Here is a 20591-nt window from a genome sequence, read left to right as displayed (position 1 = left end):
GATGAGACTTCTTACTTACTTTTCAGACCTAAATGTGTTCTTTTAAGACTGCATTCTATTTACCGAGTATATAAAAGGATGAATAAAATCTCTCTCCTTAAACTATACCCTTGGACCTGCTTCTAACAAGAACGAATGTGTTTAATGACTTAAGTAAAGATGATTACAAAAGGATATACCCTCCTACCTTACCAGAGGGGAGCTACTAAGGCTCACCGGAGTCTGGACACCCTCCCCAGATGTACTGGGCACCTCTCTAGCATTGTGTTGGGGGAGGCTCACAATACTGGTATAAGACACTGTTTGTATTTAACAGAACCCCCACTGCAGCACCCAAAGTTTGCATTTGCATTTTACATAAAGGGCTTTCTTCTCTAGACAAAGACTGAAATAGAGGACAGTGGGAAAAAAGTTTTAAATCTTCACTTCAAATGATGTCTAAGAAAAAAGTGGTAATTATAATTAGATTTTTAACAATAGAGGTTTTAAAGTATTTTTAAAAAAATTTTTCACTCAACAGTACACGACAAATGATAGTTAAGTTCAGACAATCCCAAGCATCTAATTCAGTAAAAATCTGGGTGCTTTGGAACTTGGTAGGTCAACTTGGGTAGGTCAAACTATAGTCCCCATCATTCATTCAAACACTAATGTAGGTGCTGCTGTGAGGGGGACTGACAGATGTAATGCCTCTAAATCAGTTGAGTTCAGTTAATCAAAAGGGAGATTATCTGGATGGACCCTTTTAAAAAGAACTTAGGTCTTTCCTGAACTCAGAGACTCTCAAACAGCTCTGGATCTTCTCTCTTCCTGTCCTGTGAACTCACAACTTGTTTATTAGCAGGGTCCTACAACGGTGTAAATGAATTCCCTGTAATAAATCCACATCTGTTTCTCATTCTTGTGGGTTTGTTTTGCTGAAGTATAAACCCACCTATGCCTATGTGAGTTTCTACCTCACTCTCAGTTGGATTTGTACCCCAACAAAACCACAAGAAAGAAAAACAAATCAACAAAACCTCCAATAGACAAGTCAACAAAAGGAAAGAGCACAGAACAGGGAAAACGACTGGGAGTGGAGAAACTTGGGTGTTCAGTCCTAGCTCTGCCTGCCCATCACGTCACCTCATGTGTTAAAACTTTCCTTTCTTTTCCAAGTGTAAAACTGGACCAGAATACTTAAAGTCGTCTCAAGCTCCCACATTTAAAAAAAGATAAGCTCTTTCTCACCTTGAAGAAAAAACAACAAACTATTATCTTCCCTCAAATAATGTCACCCCCCCTTGCTATTTTCATACTTAAAAAATAAAAACAGAAAAGAAGGAAAAGAACCAGCATGAAATATGCTGCACAGAGAGAGGGGAGACTTATGATTCACCTAAAAATCAGGGTCTTCACCTCAAAACCTTTTGATTTTAACAACTTTCCTAATGCAAAAATTTCATGTATCAGATATCAGGGTTTAAGGACAAAAGCCACACACACATATTCTAGAGCTACAGACTATGCACAGTGCTGAACCACTGGAGCCAACAGAAATCATGTATTAAATATGGACTTAACTATATTCCTTCCAAATACACTGAACTTCACATGATTACTCTACTTTATGCAACTGAACGTTTATGTTTCTTATTTTTAAAAGTAAGTCTCAGGTGAAATAACTTACTTTGAAGAGTAACTAGAAAAGTTTGGTTGATTCTGAGAATGAACTGGCTTGGCAGGCTCTGAGAGATGGCCAGTAGGAATGTGTGTAGAAGGCTTGTTTTCAAAACTTCTTCGGTCAAAGTAGGAGAGTTGCTTTCGATAATATTCTTCATCCTCCTCGGGATCGTAATGATTTGACCGAACAATATCTTCAGGTGGCTTCATTTGAGGTTTCTGAGGTTCTGGGATCCTGACAATGAATGACAAATGGAACTTTTTAGATGTTAATTTTACAAAGAAAATGGAATACACAAATATGTTATCTTGACCTTTTACTGCTATGATTATTCAGCATCTAGCTGAACAATCCAACAGTCAAAATGGACATTCCAAATCCCATGTCTTCATACATTTACACTCAGAAGGCAGCCCTCTTCTGGCTCATGAGTCCTTTGACATAACCTAATAAGCTTGATAATTATTTGGTCAGAGCCTCACAGCAGGTTAGAAGCAGTTAATTAGAGAATAGGAAGCATTAACTAAGACAGTGGAGAACTTCTCAAAGTATATACATCTATGTTAGCAACAATTAATAACTGAGAGAATTTAAGAACTTTAATCCAGGATCAATAAAGGATTCTCATAGAAGGAAACAGCTCTATATAGTCCAAAGTTCTACAAGGCACAGGAAGCAGTGGGGAAGAAAGTAAGTTATTAAGCAAATTAATACTGAGCTTCTTCAACTTATGATGGGGTTACATCATAATGAATCCACTATCAGGTTAAAATACCAGGAGTCCAAAATGCATTTAGTACACCTCATCTACCAAACACCCTAGCTTAGCCTAGCCTGCCTTAAGTGTGTTCAGAACATACATGAGCCTACAGTCGGGCAAACTCATCTAACACAAAGTCTATTTTATAATTAAGTTTGAGTACCTCATGTAATTTATCAAATGCTATACTTAAAGTGAACAAGAGAATGGCTGTAAGGATACAGGGTGGTTTTAAGTGTACTGGCTGTTGACCCCCGTGATCACATGGCTGATGGGGAGCTGCCGCTAAGCGGCATCAGGAGAGAGTACTGTACCATATATCACTAGCCTGGGGGGAAAAAAATTAAAATTAAAAATTTTGAAAAGGTCTTTTATGATTTCTACTGAATGCATATTGCTTTCACACTCTTGTAAAGTTGAAAAATCCTAAGTCAAACCATTATTAAGTTGAGGACTGTCTGTCTATACATTGTTATGTACACTCTGCTTAAGTGAATTTTATAAACTTTCCAACAAAAATAAATAGGTTTCACATCAAAAAAGGGCCTAAGCTTTCAGTTATTACATATTTAACTTATGGAAAACAGCTAATGATACTGGCTAAAGAAGACCCAACAGTAGTTTACGTTTTCATGAAAAGCACTAGACATCATTAAAAAGAAAACGTAATGTCAGATAGCAGCTTCTCTTTATTACAAATACAAATGTAAGCAAATAAAACTCATTAGCTGGGCAGAAAAACTATTCAAACCCAGTCTGTCATTTACTCACAGTATGATGAGGCCACTGTTAAGAGAGCAGCTGGCCAGGTTTCTCTCCTGGCTCCACTAAATCCTAAAAGCTACTCAAAACCCTCAGCCGTAGTGCCTCTCTTAAAAAAATTTTTTTTAAATGTTTATTTATCTTTGAGAGACAGAGAGGGAGAGAAGGGGGGTGGGTAAAAAGAGAAGGAGACATAGAATCTGAAGCAGGCTCCAGGCGCTGAGCTGTCAGCCCAACGCAGGGCTCGAACCTACAAACCATGAGATGATGACCTGAATTAAAGTTGGATGCTTAACCAACTGAGCCACCCAGTCACCCCCCTCAGTGCCTCTCTCTAAAATGGAGGAAAGGACCCACACTGCACTGAAGTGCTTAGCACACTGGCATACGAGTATGCTCCCTAAATAATTAATTTTTGTTATTTTAGTGAAACTCTGTTTCCTTACCCCCAAAGACTAAGAGTTTACATGTCTGAAAGCACTTTAAAAACTAAAAAACATAATACAAATGCAGGGCTTTAAAATTTTTATTTTAATTGCTTGCTAGAAGAATATCTCTTTGAAAAACTTGATTACTGAAGGCTAACAAAGATCTGTTACAGAAGGCATTTTCAAGACCTTTATTTTTCTTTCTAGGGCCACTATCTTAATTAGAAAGGCTAGTAGTTTTCGTTTAAGGACAACAATCAAGATCCTCTCCCTTTTCCTTCCTCTCCTCTTCTAACACAGTAAATGGCTTGCTTATTAACTGGGTCAGATTCTTGGTCAGTTCCATACCACAAACACCACCAAGTGTACCCACCTGTACAGTGTTTTGTCATGTTCACTGAATTGATTCTGAGGAGTGGCTTTAGGACCAATGATGGCAGCACCTGGAGGTTTAGATGCTACCTCTGGAGGCTGCAAAAAAGAAGACAAACATGCCCCAGGAACAGATAGTTACACAACAGGTTTCATTTAAGCAGGAGAGGGAGAGCCACGAAGCACTCTGAAGTGCTCCTTCACTGAATGTGCCCACGTGTCCAAGGCAGGAAAAGCATGGTTACATGCTTACCTTAAAACCAGCAGTGTGGTTTTCATCCTTCTTGTTCTCCATCGATGCAGATCTTTTGTTTTCAAACATTTTAACTCTAGTGAGCACAGACTGGGGTTTCATTGCTGGATCTTCTTCCTCTTCAGTCAGAGATGGGGGTGGAGGCAGTGGTTTGGTATTTGAAGGCAGAACTTCTGGCTTATGTTGAGATGTGGGTACTAGAGGAGGGATGACTGCAGCACCATGGAGAGGCTCATAGTGGCCTGCTTTAGAGGTAAATCCTTGTGATGGTACTTGCTCATAACTTCGTGGGTATTGGTCAAAATACTGCTTGGGTTCAGATGCTTTCGGGCCTGCTGAAGAATAGGACTGTGCTTCTGGTCTGTATCTGTTATGCATGTCATATCCAGGAGTTGGCTGCTCTTCATGTCGTAGGGTGGAGGTTCTAGGCGGTTGGTCATAACGTGGTCTGCTGTCATAGGGTAGAGGGGCTGGCTCTTCAAAACGTGGGTAATAGCCTCGTTCTGAGGACTCTTCAGGATGCTGTCTGGAGTCAAGGTCCCGAGGATGCTGATTATCAAAAGAAGGCCGAGGCTGGTAGGGCTGTTTGTCATCATAATATGACCACTGCTCTTCATATGTAGGAATGCGCTCTTCATAGCGTAGACGATGGTCATAGTTTCGAGAAAACTGGTCTGGGTAGCCAGAGGAGTCGTATCTGTACACGGGCTGTTCAAGGTCTCTACTGGCTTGTTTCTCTACATATGGGGGTTGGGATTCATAGCTCAGATTAGGCTCTTTGTCTGGCCTCTGCCCTGGGTGACCAACGGGTGGCTGTTTTAAAACATGATTCTGTCTCATCATTTCCTCAGGATAGGGATCTTTTCTATACACCTGTATAAAAAAATTCATGTGTAAATACAACGGCTGGTTTTCAATTCTAGTCTACTTTAATACACAAAAATATAATTTAGTATGTGAAAATGGTATGTTCCACCATTTATTATCAAGACAGAAAGAGATTAGTGAGAAAGCTAGTTTAAGTGAAAGCTCAAAATTTATAATGCAGGTATAGGGCTTTTATGTTTTAGCATGTTCTAAATGAAAGTGAGCTAAAGATAATTACTAAATTTAGTAGAAAATTAATACACTGAACTACTGATTCCATTTGATTTGGACAGAGTAAATAAAAATCATAAAGAAAAGTATGGACACCATAATTCATAAAACACAAAATGTTCATGATGGGTCACAGCTACATACTACAAGGAACTCTGGAGGGTACTGAAAACCAAAAAATAAAAGTAATAAAAACATTAGCACAAATCCCAATTAAAAGGCCTATCTCCACATTATCAGTAGTATACCACCGGAAGCCATGCACACTACAAAACTGAAATGATCCATATTGATTGGAAAGCACCATGGTGTGTAAGCCCACAGGAAAAAAAGCAAAAGGAACACTTAAAGGGCAAAGCAAAAATGATCGTGTGCTAGACTGATGGAGAGCAACAAATGAGGGCAACACTGCGGCACAGGTACCTTTGCTGGATCTACATGCGACGACAATGACGGCTCTTGATCTCTTAGCATTATGTGAGCTGCCTCAGTACTTGGTGTTCTTAAAGAATCAGCTTGTGGTGAGTAAGATGTGGAAGGAGCTGGGGTGGGCCCCTCCAGTCTTACATTAGTTAAAGTTACATTATGATTAACGGCAGAGGTTGATGATGCTGGGGTTGTTTCAGGCGAAAGGTAAGGGACTGGAGATGAGGCTTCTGCTTTCTGTGAAGTGTTTAAAATATTTTAAATATAGTGTTTCTGTTTACTTCTAACTTCCCACTTCCATTTATAGGGGTTGGTAGACATACATTTTAAGTGTGCTGAATAACAAAACTATGACCTCATGTCCTCAATTTTTTAAAAGAACTTCAGTATACTGCTGTGTAAGACAAACACACAAAGCTTAGAATTAAGTCCTTGGTATTGTCAAATTGAAATTAAAGATCAATTCTTAATCTGAAGAAAGGACAAAATATACTCTTCAACTCAATCACCACATTCTAAGATTTAATAATTCACTTCTAACTACAAAACGTTGAATGCTTGCTGCTTACCTGTTGAGAGGCTGTTTTAAATCCAGGGGAGTCTATTCTATGAATTGGTTGTGGCTGCGCTTGTGGTGAATAAGGAGGATATGTTTGGTTTTCATGATGCATTCCAGAGGAGTCCTCTCTTACAGGCTCAGAGGACCGTGTAATGGCAGACTCCGGTGGAGTCCCAACCTCATCATTAAGAGTTTCATCTAGTTCTTGATCAGTGTAGGCCCCGCCTTCTGTATCTGTGTCTTCATAGTCAGAAGTGTGTCTACTGTCCGTGCTATACATTGAGTATTCACTACCTGGGGCTGACAGGTAGGACAGACGATCATCATGCAAATCAAGGTCATCACTTGTAGCACCATCCGCCTGGGTCAAATAAAAGTAAATCAAAAATTTTATTCAGTAGTTCTTTAAGAGATGGCCTTTATTTTACAAGGGAGATTGAAAAGGGCATTTTTCTTTGGAGAAATCACATCTATTTCTTGAAACTTCTGGCAAGGAAAGGTCAAGAAGATTGTACAAGCACACATGCAGACACACAGAACATCCTTTGAGATCTGAAGGGGCTTGGAAGAATGAAAGGCTGGCTGGCCAGCCAGGACAAAGCTGGACTCCGAGGCTCAGCCCCAGGAGTCCATGAAGAAACTCTGACACCACTCAGGGTTATAAAACCTAATCAACCTAATCGGTCCCTACTTTACTGCCCCAAAGCCAGGGGAAGAGGGAGAATGCTACCAAACCAAGCTGACAGAAACAAGGACACACTGACAGAACAGCGCATGTAAGAGTAACTATGAAAATAAATGCCACAGTTCAAGGTGAGTAAGAGCTTACATACATATACATAGAGAAAACAACTTGTTTAAAAAGTTGGTATTTGGCCCTTTAAGTTTTTATAAAACAAAATGGGAAAGAATCGCCTAAGTGCCGGTTGCCTCATTAAATTAAGAATTGTTGTTTTCATTTTTTTTCATAGATGTAGTGTCCAATGGATGCTGAGGGAGAAATGCAATTATGTTTCTCTTTGATAAGTAGTTAAGAACTGAGTTGGTTTTTATTAGTCTACTTTACCTTCTGAGTAGACTAGAAAGATAATGAGAAGTACCTGAGGGAAAGGAATCTAAAGAGTTGCATCAACAGGCTGCCATTAGATACTAGTTTGAAATTAGTACCTGGATTAATTAGAACAGTCCCTGAAGAGCTTGCCTGGACATTGTGCCCAGTTAGGCAAGAGAGCTGAATGATCTGGAATCCAGAATTCAGACAATCCTCCTTCCATTGTAGCACAGACTGAAGGAGAAACATAAGGCCTGAGCTGCCTGAATGGGACTTTGCACACAGTCCTATGCCTGGCTCTCTTATGAGCCTGAGCCTGAGTACTGCCTTCCTGATAAGAAAGACTAGGGTATGTCAGGCCTCCTAGGGGCTCTCGTTTTCAACAAAGTACCTGCTGGGCTCAGGGAGTGAGAATCCCAGGGCTCTATGTTAGAGCAGACTCTCCCCCACAGAAATCTCAACGGTGTCTAAACTCCCTAATGGCTGCTACAGAAGAGAAGCCATTTTGCTATCTATTCTAACCTTTAACTCACCAGGGTTCTGTAAGACTCTAACCCATCAGCCAGCCAGGGAAATATTTAAGTTCTTGGGGAAGAATTAACTTGGAACTCACCAATCCACCTTGCTTTCAGTGCTGTGAAATGCACTAGTGAGCAAGAACCATGGGTTGCTCTGAACGAAGAAATGACATATGCCTACATGTTAAGAAAGCCTCAGGATGACTTTTCTTGGTTTAGTAGGGAACACACAAGACCATGTCAGATCTTGCAAAAAAGATCTCTTCCTAGCAATTAGACCAAAGTAGTACACTCAGGAAAGTCAATGTGAAATGATGTGGTTTTAGTTTAAGAATTTGTCTATTATGATAAAATATACTTGAATAGAAGGGGCAGGAGATCTAGCAAGCTTCATTTAAATTATAACAACCTTTTATGATTTACAAAATGCATCCATCTATCCTAGTAACAAATGATCTATTTTTCCTCACATAAAAAGTTGGGGGGAGTGAGACCTGCATTTTAAAACCCAAGCAAGACAGGAAGCACACAATAATACCACAAAAAGAAATTTATACAATATTAAGATTTGTGGATAAAGAAAATCCCTCAGATAGGCAGAGAGCACATTCTGTGTATTTATAAACTAACTTCATTTTGAGAATCACCAATGCAAGCTATTAACCACTCGAGTGGACAAAGGCTGCTGAAAGAATTGTGTTTTTACAGATTAGTATGACAGGGACTGCGATCCTTTGTATCAAATGCCACATGAGAGAAAATTAGTAATACTGTGTTTTTATAAAGTGGTGCAGTAGGTTTTTTCCACCTGGATTTGTCTGTCAAGTGTCCCAGCTGATATATCAGTTACTCAAAGTGGTCTGATGATCTCATATGCACAGTCCATCCCCCAAGTGGTACTGATGAGAAAAACCATGATTCTGACATGAATACAGGTGGGAATAGCAGAGCAGACACTACCTCTAGATGTAAGCACTGTAACATCTCTTCTTGCAGAGGTTTGTGTTTCCTGGACAAAGGGCATGGTGGTCCTAAGCATGCAGCATGCACTGCCAGAGCAGCTGTAGCCATAGCCAGGCAGAGGAAAGTAGAGGCCATGCAGGCGCAAAACACAACAAGAACCAAGCCAACAAGGAAGTATAAAACACACACACACAAAAAAAACAACAGAGATATTCTCAATTTTCTCTAGTAACCAAAACATCAATAATATTATACTGAAGGTAAAAGATATTAAAACAAAAGGCTCTTTCAGCTGTATTAACTTGCCAAACAAAATGAACACTTTTTTCCCATTGAAGACTGCTATAAAACCAGAGAGACTGACAATACAATAGATAGTAGCTATTTTAAAGCTGGCCATCTGCAGGGCGCCTAGGTGGCTCAGTTGGTTAAGTGTCCAACTCCTGATTTTGACTCAGATCATGACCTCACGGTTAGAGAGTTCGAACCGCACATCCGGGCTCTGCACTGACATTGCAGAGCCTGCTTGGGATTCTCTTTCTCTCTGCCCCTCCCCTGCTCATGCTCTCTCTCGAAATAAAACTTAAAAAAATAATAAAAAAAAAATAGAGCTGGCCATTTGGATGTATATAAAATCAAAATTTGAATCTAAAAATGATGAATTGCTTTGTCCAACATTTCCTAGTATGTTAAAACAATATTAACAGCCGCTAAGTGAAAAAAAAAAAATCCCTAGGTAAACAAAATAACACATGTTCTTTACTTAAGACTTCTCAAAGCCTTTATCATGCTGGTGGGTCCCACTGCCCCATGTAGGGGGTGTGGTTGCAGATTTCTCATCTGTTACTTGCCTTCACAGTGCCTTTTTCTTTCTGACCAAGTCCTAAATCTTGTATGCAGAGGACAACACTCTGGGCAACACTCACCTACCCACCCAACTCTCCTCATTTCCAGAGAAGGAAACTGAAGCCAGGTTCTAAGTCATTCCTCAGACAGGAGCAGAGCCAGAACTCAAACTTACTCTTTTAGTTATCATTTAAGAACTCTCTGAGATGATACCACTGAAGTGGTAATTCAATAGGTAGGGAAATTTCAGAATCTTTTACTATCAAAAACAATTTATAAAAACTTAAAGTCTTTTACTATCAAAAACAAACTCTCCCCAAATTATTCTAATATGTTGATCTAATTAGAAACAATGGTAACTCAAAGGCTTTTCTGATTTGTTATATCATTTATTGAAAGGGCTCAAAAATAACAGGAAATTTCTTACCTTTCCTTCAGAAACCCATACCAACTGGTTTTGCTGTTGCTGAATGGCTTCTTTCAATGCACCATACCATCCATCATTCATTGAATTTAAGTTAATTGTAGCTGAAAATAAATTAACAACATTGTTTAACGATTAGAATACCGTCAAAAGCCAGAATTCATTCAAATCTGCTTAGAGCTCAATCATCATTTCTTAATTATTTGAAATACAATATTTGAGGACACACATCTTTGAAATTTGTTTTGGTGCTACACATTTAAAAAAAAAAATTTTTTTTAACATTTATTTCTTTTTGAGAGACCGAGAGAGACAGAGGGTGAGAGGAGGAGGGGCAGAGACAGAGGGAGACACAGAATTCAAAGCAGGCTCCAGGCTGTGAGCTGTCAGCACAGAGCTCAACGTGGGGCTCAAACTCATGCACGGTGAGATCATGACCTGAGTTGAAGTCTCATGCTTAACCAACTGAGCCAACAAGGCGGCCCTGTACATTTTCTTTCAATCCAACAGCAGCCGTTAATACTAACAGGAAGCTTTCCAAGGCAAAAGTTATATAGCTTTTGGCATCTAAACAACACAACATTTTTGTCTACATATTGTTGCCTAGACATTTTAAACTAAATGAAGGCCTTTAATATACTCACTTGTAAAAAGATGGTGATTATTTTTACGAAGTTTATGAGACCGTTCATATAATTTCCTGGCACTTTTCCGAGATTCTGGACATAACCTCATCCTCATAGTTTTCACACCTTGCTTGGAATCAGGGTTAAGGAATACTACAATTGGATACCACTGGGCGTAATTCAGACGATCAACTGCATTTGGGGTTACATCTAATAAAGCATGTTTGTCCTGGAGACACAAAGCAAAAAAACAAATAAGGACACAAGCCACAGTTAATTAAGAATCATCACCTTCAAAAAAGTCACAGCCTAGATTACATTCCAATGGTAATAGACCTTTAACTGGGCTCCAAAATGTCTCCAGAGTATATGTTAGAAAAATCTGTAATCAGAACTTAGTTCAATACAAATTCTAGCCCAAATTTTTTTTAAAAAACTTCTTAACCAGCTCACTTTAAGACAGCCCCAATACTTACAAGTTGACAGCATTATCTATGTTCAGTAAAGTGAAAAGAGTAGAAGAATTTAATGTTCCTAACATGACCCTGTCCAGTAACAACATATTCCTTATGCATATAAATATCTTTTGATGCATGTAATGCACTTTCTTTGAAAGTGGTTACTGGAATGCCTTTCAGTAGAGGTTTAATTTTTTTATAGTATATCAGTAATAATCTTAGAAAAGCTACTTTTCTACTTCCAAATTAACTAAACTTCATCCCACTCAAAACACAACATTCACAGTTAATAATGAAATAGGGCAATTTTTAAGAACTTACCTGATCTATTATTTGCTTTATCGTATGAAGGCGAATAATGCCAGAGCTACGTTGGTCAGTCCCAGCATCTCGTGGTTCACTTTCTATTCATGACGTCAGGACAAAAACAAAACATCAAATTTCTATTGGTTAGACCAGAGTTTCTCAACTCAACTACTGGGTGCTAATGACATGTTGGGCTCTGCAATACTTAGTTATAGGGGCTGCCCTGTGCACCATGGCCAGTTCAGCAGCATTTCTGGCCTCCTCCTGCTATATGCCTCCGGTCCACACTGGGACCAATAAAAATGTATCCAGGAGTGGCCAATATCCACAATAGATCAGAACTGCCCCTGGCTGAGCACCACTGGGTTAAGATTAATGCTTCCCAACAATTCCGGGATTAGGAGAAGGTAAGTGAGGTGCTTGCCTCAGGAGCAATATTTAAGGGGTACTACAAAAACTCTGCAATCAAGTAATATTTTGCTGCAATATGTTCAAAATATCAAAATTAGTAACCCACAATAAACAGCATACCAAAATTTTAAATAGAACCAGTTAAGTGAAACATGAGTAAATATCTAAGATTGTCACTTGGTCAAGAGAAATGATCAAATATGGCAATTCTTCCCATTGAAAGTATGATTTTAAAAAGCAGATTTAGGGGCGCCTGGGTGGCGCAGTCGGTTAGGCGTCCGACTTCAGCCAGGTCACGATCTCGCGGTCCGGGAGTTCGAGCCCCGCGTCAGGCTCTGGGCTGACGGCTCGGAGCCTGGAGCCTGTTTCCGATTCTGTGTCTCCCTCTCTCTCTGCCCCTCCCCCGTTCATGCTCTGTCTCTCTCTGTCCCAAAAATAAATAAACGTTGAAAAAAAAAAAAAAAAAATTTAAAAAGCAGATTTAAAAATATTGATGAGCTTGCTTCCATTAAAGCCAGGAAAAGAAAATTATAAATTCTGTGTTTGATACAAATAAAATATTTAAACTTGAAATAATATGAGTTTTAATACACATATTTTTCATGTTTTCCAAAATTTTTCTAACTACTTCAATGTCCTGGGAAAAAACAGCCATTGAAAAAGATGTAAAAACATGTATGTATGGACCCACATTTTTTCTTTTGCCTTGTGCTTAAAATGGCTTGACATGGCACTACTTCCAAATGTTTTACACATTGTGACATGCAGAGAAAATGGCACTATTTGTATGGCCAACAGAGATAAACTGAGGAGGCCTCTCCGGGTAGAGCTCCATCTAGCCAACGGGGACTTACAAAATCAATACATGGGCAGATCCATCAGCAACAATGCAATATAGCAGACTGGTTGGAGACTTCTGGGTTAGAGATCTTTTCTATAATAGTAGAAGGGGAACCTAGGAGCAGTTGATTTCTAACTGTGAGACAGCCTATGGTTTCATACTAGTAACCTATCTCTCTCTACTCATGTACAGTATGTCAAGTGCAGCTTGAGATGGTTACTAACCAAATTATCTCAGAGGTCCAATTTATATGAAGTTCTTCCCTAAAAAGGTACAGCAATGTTTGTGACTCTGGTCACATGGAAAGCTTCAAAGACAAAAAGGAACTCTGGTGTTTCAGATCAGACAAAAATCAAGAGATTTGGAAGGACAAAGGTCACAATGAATGATAGGGGGAATGACTCTAGAGAATGAGACTATCATAAGGTAAAAGCTCCATGGACAAAGAGAGCAGAATTTCAAATCTGGTGAACAGAGAATTAGAGAGAGAGATCAACTGGGAGTTTTGGTTGGAGAAAAGCTACTAATTCCTTAACTCAAAAGACCTTCATTAGATTCAGAGAGGACACTAACTAAGCTATTTGAATCTCTTTTATAAGAGTCTGGCTATAGTGTAGAGTAAACCCAATTAAATCAATCAATTGCTCCCTAAGGTAGAGCTTTATAAGTCTTCACACTTTTCCTAAATTTAAAAAACCCAAGGTTTGGTTATGGGTGGGGTTACCACTAACTTTTTTTCTTTTTTTAAAAATTGTATTTATTTATTTGAGAGAGAGAGAGAGACAGAGAGACGGAGAGAGAAAGAGAGAGAAGCACCCATGTGCCAGTGAGCAAGGGGCAGAGAGAATCCCACAAGGTGCAGAGAGAGGGAAAGTGCGGAGCCCAGAGTGGGGATTGAGCTCTCCAGAAGCAAGGCTTGAACTCACAAACCAGGAGATCATGACCTGAGCTTAAGTAGGATGTTTAACCAACTAAACCACCCAGGCGCCCCACCACTAAATTCTTTATGTTAAATGTTACCTATAACAATGACCCAAAAAAACCTCTTCTGAAAAAATCAAACTGAATGGGGAATCAGAAATAAACATTTTCTTACTTGCTCAAATTTTATTACTATGTGTCTGCAAATCTTAGTTTCATAAAATATCCTCATTCAACTTTACCAAAAACCAAGTGAAAAGCAATATAATAAGGCAATGCTCTGATCCTTTAAATTAGCACTTATGAAGTTAAAAATATTAACGCAGATCTCATATAGTAGGTAGAAACAACAAAAACAATGGCACAACCCTCTGGAAGGCAATAGGATTATAAACAGCAGTAGCCAGAAAATGTTCATATCCTATGGTTCACTCCTTCCTGTCTTTGAAAATTCTAAGAAAATTACCGTAAATATGGAAAAAGCTATATTCTTGAGTATTTAAATCCTTTGGGAAAGAAGGCAGGGCATAAACAAGCAAATAAAAATATGGACAGATTTCTGTATCCTTTATAACAGTAAAATATAACACTGAAAAAATTATGTAAACAACAGAAGGCTGTTCAACCAAATTTTGGTTGCAGAATGGATAATAAAAAAATATGGTATTATCTATTAAGAAAGAAAACAATAAATAAAACTCCACAAAAGTCTGCTTACAAAGGGTGATAGGGTGGAATAAAATATGACAGGATAAAATTTAGGATGATTATGATGTATGTCAAAACTAATTCTCTAACCTTTCCAAATAGAAAATGATATTTTTATAATTAGGGGAAAAAAACCAGTTTCAAGTGTTTACATATAGTTTAGAGCAAGCTACAGTGGTCATAACTAAGTCTGTATATTTAAATACCACCATAGCTAAACTAATGAACTAATAAAAGAAATCTGCAAGCAAACTCTGCAAGGCATTTAAAGCACTACATCTTCAATATTTATATTTAACACTAACTTACTATAAATGCCTACAATAATAACTGATCGCTTGAATCATGCTTTCATTACCCTTTTTATATACTTGAGTATTTCTATTAGCTCAATGACTGAAAGCACTGGATTAAAGCCAGGAAAGGTTGGGTTCAAAGTTGAGTTTTGTGACTCATCAGCTGGGTGTCATCAGGAAAGTTTGGAGTAAACAGGTTGTGATGGTCCCTACCACTCTAACGCTCAAGTTACTTGACTTCAGCATGGATAATGCTGGTAAATGGATACTGACATCCCATTGTAATATTGTCAGGATTTATTAAACAAGATTGTGTGCAATTTTCATATGAAGGCCAGGGCTTCATAAATGGTGATTCTTTTTATTATTAAAGGGAATTGGTATAACAAGAACACAATCACTCAAGTTTCCCTTCAAATTAAATACATGAGGTAAACTGCAAATTTTCACTTCCAGAAAGTTTTATTTCTATTAAGTGAATGGATCAGATACACCCTTTAGAGAAATAACTAATTAAGTAACACCCTCAACCTCATCTTCAGTCTTTTTTTTTTTTTAATGTTTATTTATTTTTGACAGAGAGAGAGAGACAGAGCATGAGCAGGGGAGGGGCAGAGAGAGAGGGAGACACAGAATCCGAAGCAGGCTCCAGGCTCTGAGCTGTCAGCACAGAGCCCGACACGGGGCTCGAACTCATAGACCACGAGATCATGACCTGAGCCGAAGTTGGACGCTCAACCGACTGAGCCACCCAGGCGCCCTGATCTTAAGTCAGTCTTAAGGCTACTTACTTGCAATCTGATAAATATCTGGTTCTTCTCTTGCCAGCTTTTCTCTGGCAACATCAGCTATGGGTCCAAAGATAGTTACAGGTCTCAGAAATCCAGCTGGAGAGAAAGTCAAAGAAAAAACAACATAGTTTATACTTTTTCTTTCTTTAGCATATTGACATTAAAGGGTATTAAGGTTAGTCTACAGAAAATAACCTTCTCGAAGAACAACTCTTTCATAGGCTGGAAACTTTGTTTGAACTGGCTGAGCTGACAAATCCTCTCTACTCTTTCGAAGATTTCTCTTGGAGCTGCGAAGACCCCGGAATCTCCAAAAGTCAGCACGGTCTCCTCCTGCTGTTTTTGGAAGTGTGTATTGTACACTGGCTAACTGCTCAGCCCTGGATAAAAAAAGACAGAATAGACAGAGGACAGGTAGACAAATAAATATATTTAAAAACAAAACAAAACAAAAAGACTCATAGATAAAATGTCAAAATACTGGATAGAATTCTCTTCACATGCAGTTTAAATCTCAATGCTTATGGGGGGTGGGAGGGAGGGGAGGGTGGGTGATGGGTATTGAGGAGGGCACCTTTTGGGATGAGCACTGGGTGTTGTATGAAAACCGATTTGACAATAAATTTCATATATTGAAAAAAAAATAAAAAATAAATCTCAATGCTTAAACTAAAATAAAGGAGTCTGTACAACTAAGTCAATCATAGACACAGTAAATACAATGAAAACTAACTCTTTACATTGCCAAAATTTCCCAGTGGGATTAAAGTCTTCCATCATCATTTACTTAACTTGTTCTATGAGAAGTATCCAAATATTCATACCTGTTCTTATTGGGGATGATGCCTCGTTCTACTTCTTTATGATTTTTGCCAATTCGAATAGCAAGCCAAGAGCCTAGTTTTCCATTGTACAAGGTATCCACAACACGGAACACCTCTCCTTTGTTAAAACTAAGTCCATAGGGAGACTCCTTTTCATATTCAAAATGGGTTCTAATATAGAAAGAATCTCCTACATCTGATTCAACGATGCGACGATAAACTAAAAGGAATCAAAACAAAAAAAGTATCAATAGCTAGTGAGATAAATTAATCTGAAAAGAACAGATTATGTGAAGATGCTATTGGTAATAATAATAAAAATAGCCCTCAACATATGTTGCATTCTTACTATGAGGTGCTGTATTAAGTATTCTAGCTCATGTATATCACCATGACCTCATGAAACAGGAATGCTTAGGTTAGCATCTCCATTTTGCAGATAAGGGAAAGTAATGCAGAAACTCGAGCTCTTGCCTGAGTAATGCAAGATCAAGCAACTTGTCCAAAACCACGCATGTGCTCTCTATTTAAGTCATCTAACTTAATTTTGCTGCAAATTATTACAGATATTCACATTTTCTAAATAAATGGTTCTCAAATAATGGTAACTCTGCTCCCCCAGGGGATATTTGGCAATATCTGGAGACATTTTTGATTTGATATGTGTGCAACTGGCATCTAGTGGATAGAAGCCAGGGACATTTCTAAACATACTACAATGAATGGGTCAGCTCCCACAAAAACAATTATTTGGCCCAAAGTGACAGCAGTGCTGAGGTGGAGAAATCCTGTTTTAAGTGAAAAGTGTATTTGCTTAATCAAAGACAATTAGCCATTGTCTTTAATTAATGCTAACAAAAATGTATTGTTTAGAAAACATCAGTAAAAACTTTGGAAGCTAACCATATGCTTCTGCATGGTTCTGATGGCTAATAAAAACCAGGATTTTTCTATGCCATGTGAAGGTTTGGACAGCATTCTATCTAAATTAGAATGCCAGAAAGGCTGGTGGTATTATCACACTTTCAAATAAGCATAATGTAACACTATGTGCCCCTAAGTGATTTAAACTCCCTCTGACATTAACAAATTCATTTATCACTCAACTCTGAGTGATTTATTAAAAAATGGAAATTCAAGTCCCTATTTAATTTCTCAAAATTCTACAGATTTTCTCCATTTTCAGGCAATATCTCACCATCTTTCTTCTTCTGAGCCAGTATGGTCACTTCTTCTCCTTTAGGGAGGTCGAGCAGGAAAAGAACGGCTTCTTCTCTTATGATGTTTGTGAAATCTACATTGTTTACCTGTTAAAATGTATTTCATAAATTACTCTTGGTCATATTTTAAAATTATGAAAATACTTCTCTACATAGAGAACAAGTTTTCAGACTTCAGCTAATTTGAAAATATCACATCTTTAAGAGGGAAAAAATGATTTTCCTTTGGAAGAAATTAATATACTTTACTTTAAAATAAGTAGAAACCAAGTAAATTGAGTGAAAGTGTAAATTCATTTAAAGAAAAGCCACAATGCATGCTGACATTAAAGATCATCTACTGCAAAATCTAACCAATTTAGACCAAAAAAGACAACTCTCTGGCTTTAAATTTTTGTAAGTTATAATGTTGTATACCAATATACCCCCCTCAATAAAAAAAGATTTTTTAAAATTCTGTGAATGTATAATAGAATCCTACTTTTTAATAGTTTCTGAAAAAGAAATCAGAAGGAAATGAGGCAAAAAAAAAAAAAATAAGTGTATACATTGTGGCATCTCTGTAAGAGTTTTTGTATGATGTAAGTCAAGGTTTGCCAAGTCAATATTTACTTATACTTGAAGCTCTTAAGAACCAAAGGACACATATCAAAATGATGTTACTAAGTGCATGCAGGATTACAGATAGATTTTCTCCTTTTTACCTTTTGAAAATTTTCCAGATTAAAAACTATTAACATGCGCTACTTTTATGATACAAAACAAGAGCAAACTCTTAGGAAATAAATTAAAAATGATGTATGTAGGGGTGCCTGGCTGGCTCTGTTGGTAGAGCAACGTGACTCCTGATCTCAGTGTTGTAAGCTCAAGCACCATGTTGGGGACAGAGCTTACTTAAAAAATAAAATTAAGAAAGAGCTTTTAAAAAATAAAATAACATAAAATAAAATAAAATGACGTATGTATGCCCTGATTATTTCAAATAGGATATGCAGCAGATAAGAGATAGGTCTGTTTAATTTCTTTAATACAGTGAACATTGTTATCCACGAAGTGTCTGAGCACAATGTAAATATCACCAGGAAGAATCAAAGTACACTGTGAGATGGAAACCAGTAAGTCAAAGATCATACCTTGATTTTATGCTAAGTTTGGAGGGAAAGGAAGACAGAAAGTAGAAGAGGAAAATGGCCATGGGCAGCTGGCCCAGTGTGAGGAAACTCAGGCAAGAGCTCAAAGTGAAGATTCCGAGAGTGGGCTGCTGACATGAGTCATCAAACCCAAGATGGAGACTGCGTAGTAGCAAGAGAGAAGCACAGAGCTGCTTATATTCCCCAAGTTTTAGAAGAACCATTAAAGATGGTTGGGAAAATAATTTAAAAGATTAAAGGAGTATCAGAATGGCAATGTTATGGAATCCAAGGAAGAAAGTACTTCATGAAAGCACTTAAGATAGTCAAAATACTGCTAAGAAATAAAGGAAAATGAGAACTGAGGATGCCATTAGGTCAATGATGGCTTATGAAAATTCAGATTCAGCAGTGGTTAAGGTAGAAGCCAAACTATAAAATTTTATGACAGCAATGACTGAAAACAAAGCAGGGAAGGGACTCCACCATACTGACAAGTTCAACAGCAAAAGGAGAGAAAGAAGACAGTACAGAATAAATGAAGAGGCGGGGGAGAGGGAAAGAGAAAAACATGAACAAGCAGAAAGATCCTGAGCAGGAGACTGAATCCAGCACATGGCCAGGAGGTAGCCTGAATGCAGGAAGAGAGCAGAATAGGGGTGGTGATGACAATATGAGGTGGAGAGGTGGAGCAAATAGGAATTCACATTTAATAGATATGATCTTTTTGTTAAAATGGGACATAGTTTATCTGCCATGAGGTTTGGATGTTTTAAGAAGAGACAGACATGGATGGTCCTATGTGACTAGATAGCATTGCTTATAGAAAAGACAGAAAAACAACAACAGAAGAAAAGACCACGTCTGAAGTGGACTTTCCGACTCCTGTAACTGGTCCTGTCTCTTGTGGGCCATGAAGCTTTGGAGCCAGGGCAGCTTACACATTTGCCTGACAGAAATCCCATCTCCCTGCACATAAGCCATCACACCGGGGTGAAGAAAGCCCCAGAGGACTGCTGCAAGGACTGATCCCATGGGAGAGAAACGACAGATGGCAAGTTGTGGCCCGTGACAGTCTTGCCTGCCTGAAGGTCTAGTTGAACTTAAAATGACTACTTGGTATAGGGATCTAAGACCTTTTTTTTTTTTTTTTTTTTTTTTTGGTAGGTTCAATGAACGCCAGAGATTTATTTTTTTTTTTTATTTTTTTTTTTTTTATATATGAAGTTTATTGACAAATTGGTTTCCATACAACACCCAGTGCTCATCCCAAAAGGTGCCCTCCTCAATACCCATCACCCACCCGCCCCTCCCTCCCACCCCCCATCAACCCTCAGTTTGTTCTCAGTTTTTAACAGTCTCTTATGCTTTGGCTCTCTCCCACTCTAACGTCCTTTTTTTTTTTTTTTTTTTTTTCCTTCCCCTCCCCCATGGGTTCCTGTTAAGTTTCTCAGGATCCACATAAGAGTGAAACCATATGGTATCTGTCTTTCTCTGTATGGCTTATTTCACTTAGCATCACACTCTCCAGTTCCATCCACGTTGCTACAAAAGGCCATATTTCATTTTTTCTCATTGCCACGTAGTATTCCATTGTGTATATAAACCACAATTTCTTTATCCATTCATCAGTTGATGGACATTTAGGCTCTTTCCATAATTTGGCTATTGTTGAGAGTGCTGCTATGAACATTGGGGTACAAGTGCCCCTATGCATCAGTACTCCTGTATCCCTTGGGTAGATTCCTAGCAGTGCTATTGCTGGGTCATAGGGTAGGTCTATTTTTAATTTTCTGAGGAACCTCCACACTGCTTTCCAGAGCGGCTGCACCAATTTGCATTCCCACCAACAGTGCAAGAGGGTTCCCGTTTCTCCACATCCTCTCCAGCATCTATAGTCTCCTGATTTGTTCATTTTGGCCACTCTGACTGGTGA

At 38.4% G+C, this 20591-nt stretch overlaps 1 protein-coding gene across 6 annotated transcripts in view; it reads right to left on the bottom strand.

The window, feature by feature from the left end:
* TJP1 (tight junction protein 1) overlaps positions 1-20591 on the bottom strand; it is a 107630-nt gene that overhangs the window by 14420 nt on the left and 72619 nt on the right. For 4 of the 6 annotated variants that reach the window (XM_030317517.1, XM_030317518.1, XM_030317519.1 and 1 more), the window contains exons 12-23: positions 17504-17612; positions 16306-16525; positions 15677-15861; positions 15482-15577; positions 11529-11611; positions 10768-10978; positions 10127-10227; positions 6332-6682; positions 5760-5999; positions 4239-5111; positions 3987-4084; positions 1670-1897 (exon numbers count right to left, since the gene is read on the bottom strand). In XM_030317517.1, coding sequence (XP_030173377.1) covers positions 1670-1897; positions 3987-4084; positions 4239-5111; positions 5760-5999; positions 6332-6682; positions 10127-10227; positions 10768-10978; positions 11529-11611; positions 15482-15577; positions 15677-15861; positions 16306-16525; positions 17504-17612 — 2795 coding nt within the window. The remainder of the gene's footprint in view (positions 1-1669; positions 1898-3986; positions 4085-4238; positions 5112-5759; positions 6000-6331; positions 6683-10126; positions 10228-10767; positions 10979-11528; positions 11612-15481; positions 15578-15676; positions 15862-16305; positions 16526-17503; positions 17613-20591) is intronic. The other 2 variants (XM_030317522.1, XM_030317523.1) reach the window with 1 other exon arrangement.

The sequence above is a fragment of the Lynx canadensis genome, chromosome B3, assembly GCF_007474595.2.
Source record: "Lynx canadensis isolate LIC74 chromosome B3, mLynCan4.pri.v2, whole genome shotgun sequence".
NCBI classification, from domain to species: Eukaryota; Metazoa; Chordata; class Mammalia; order Carnivora; family Felidae; genus Lynx; species Lynx canadensis.
This window is presented reverse-complemented; position numbering and strand designations above follow the sequence as displayed.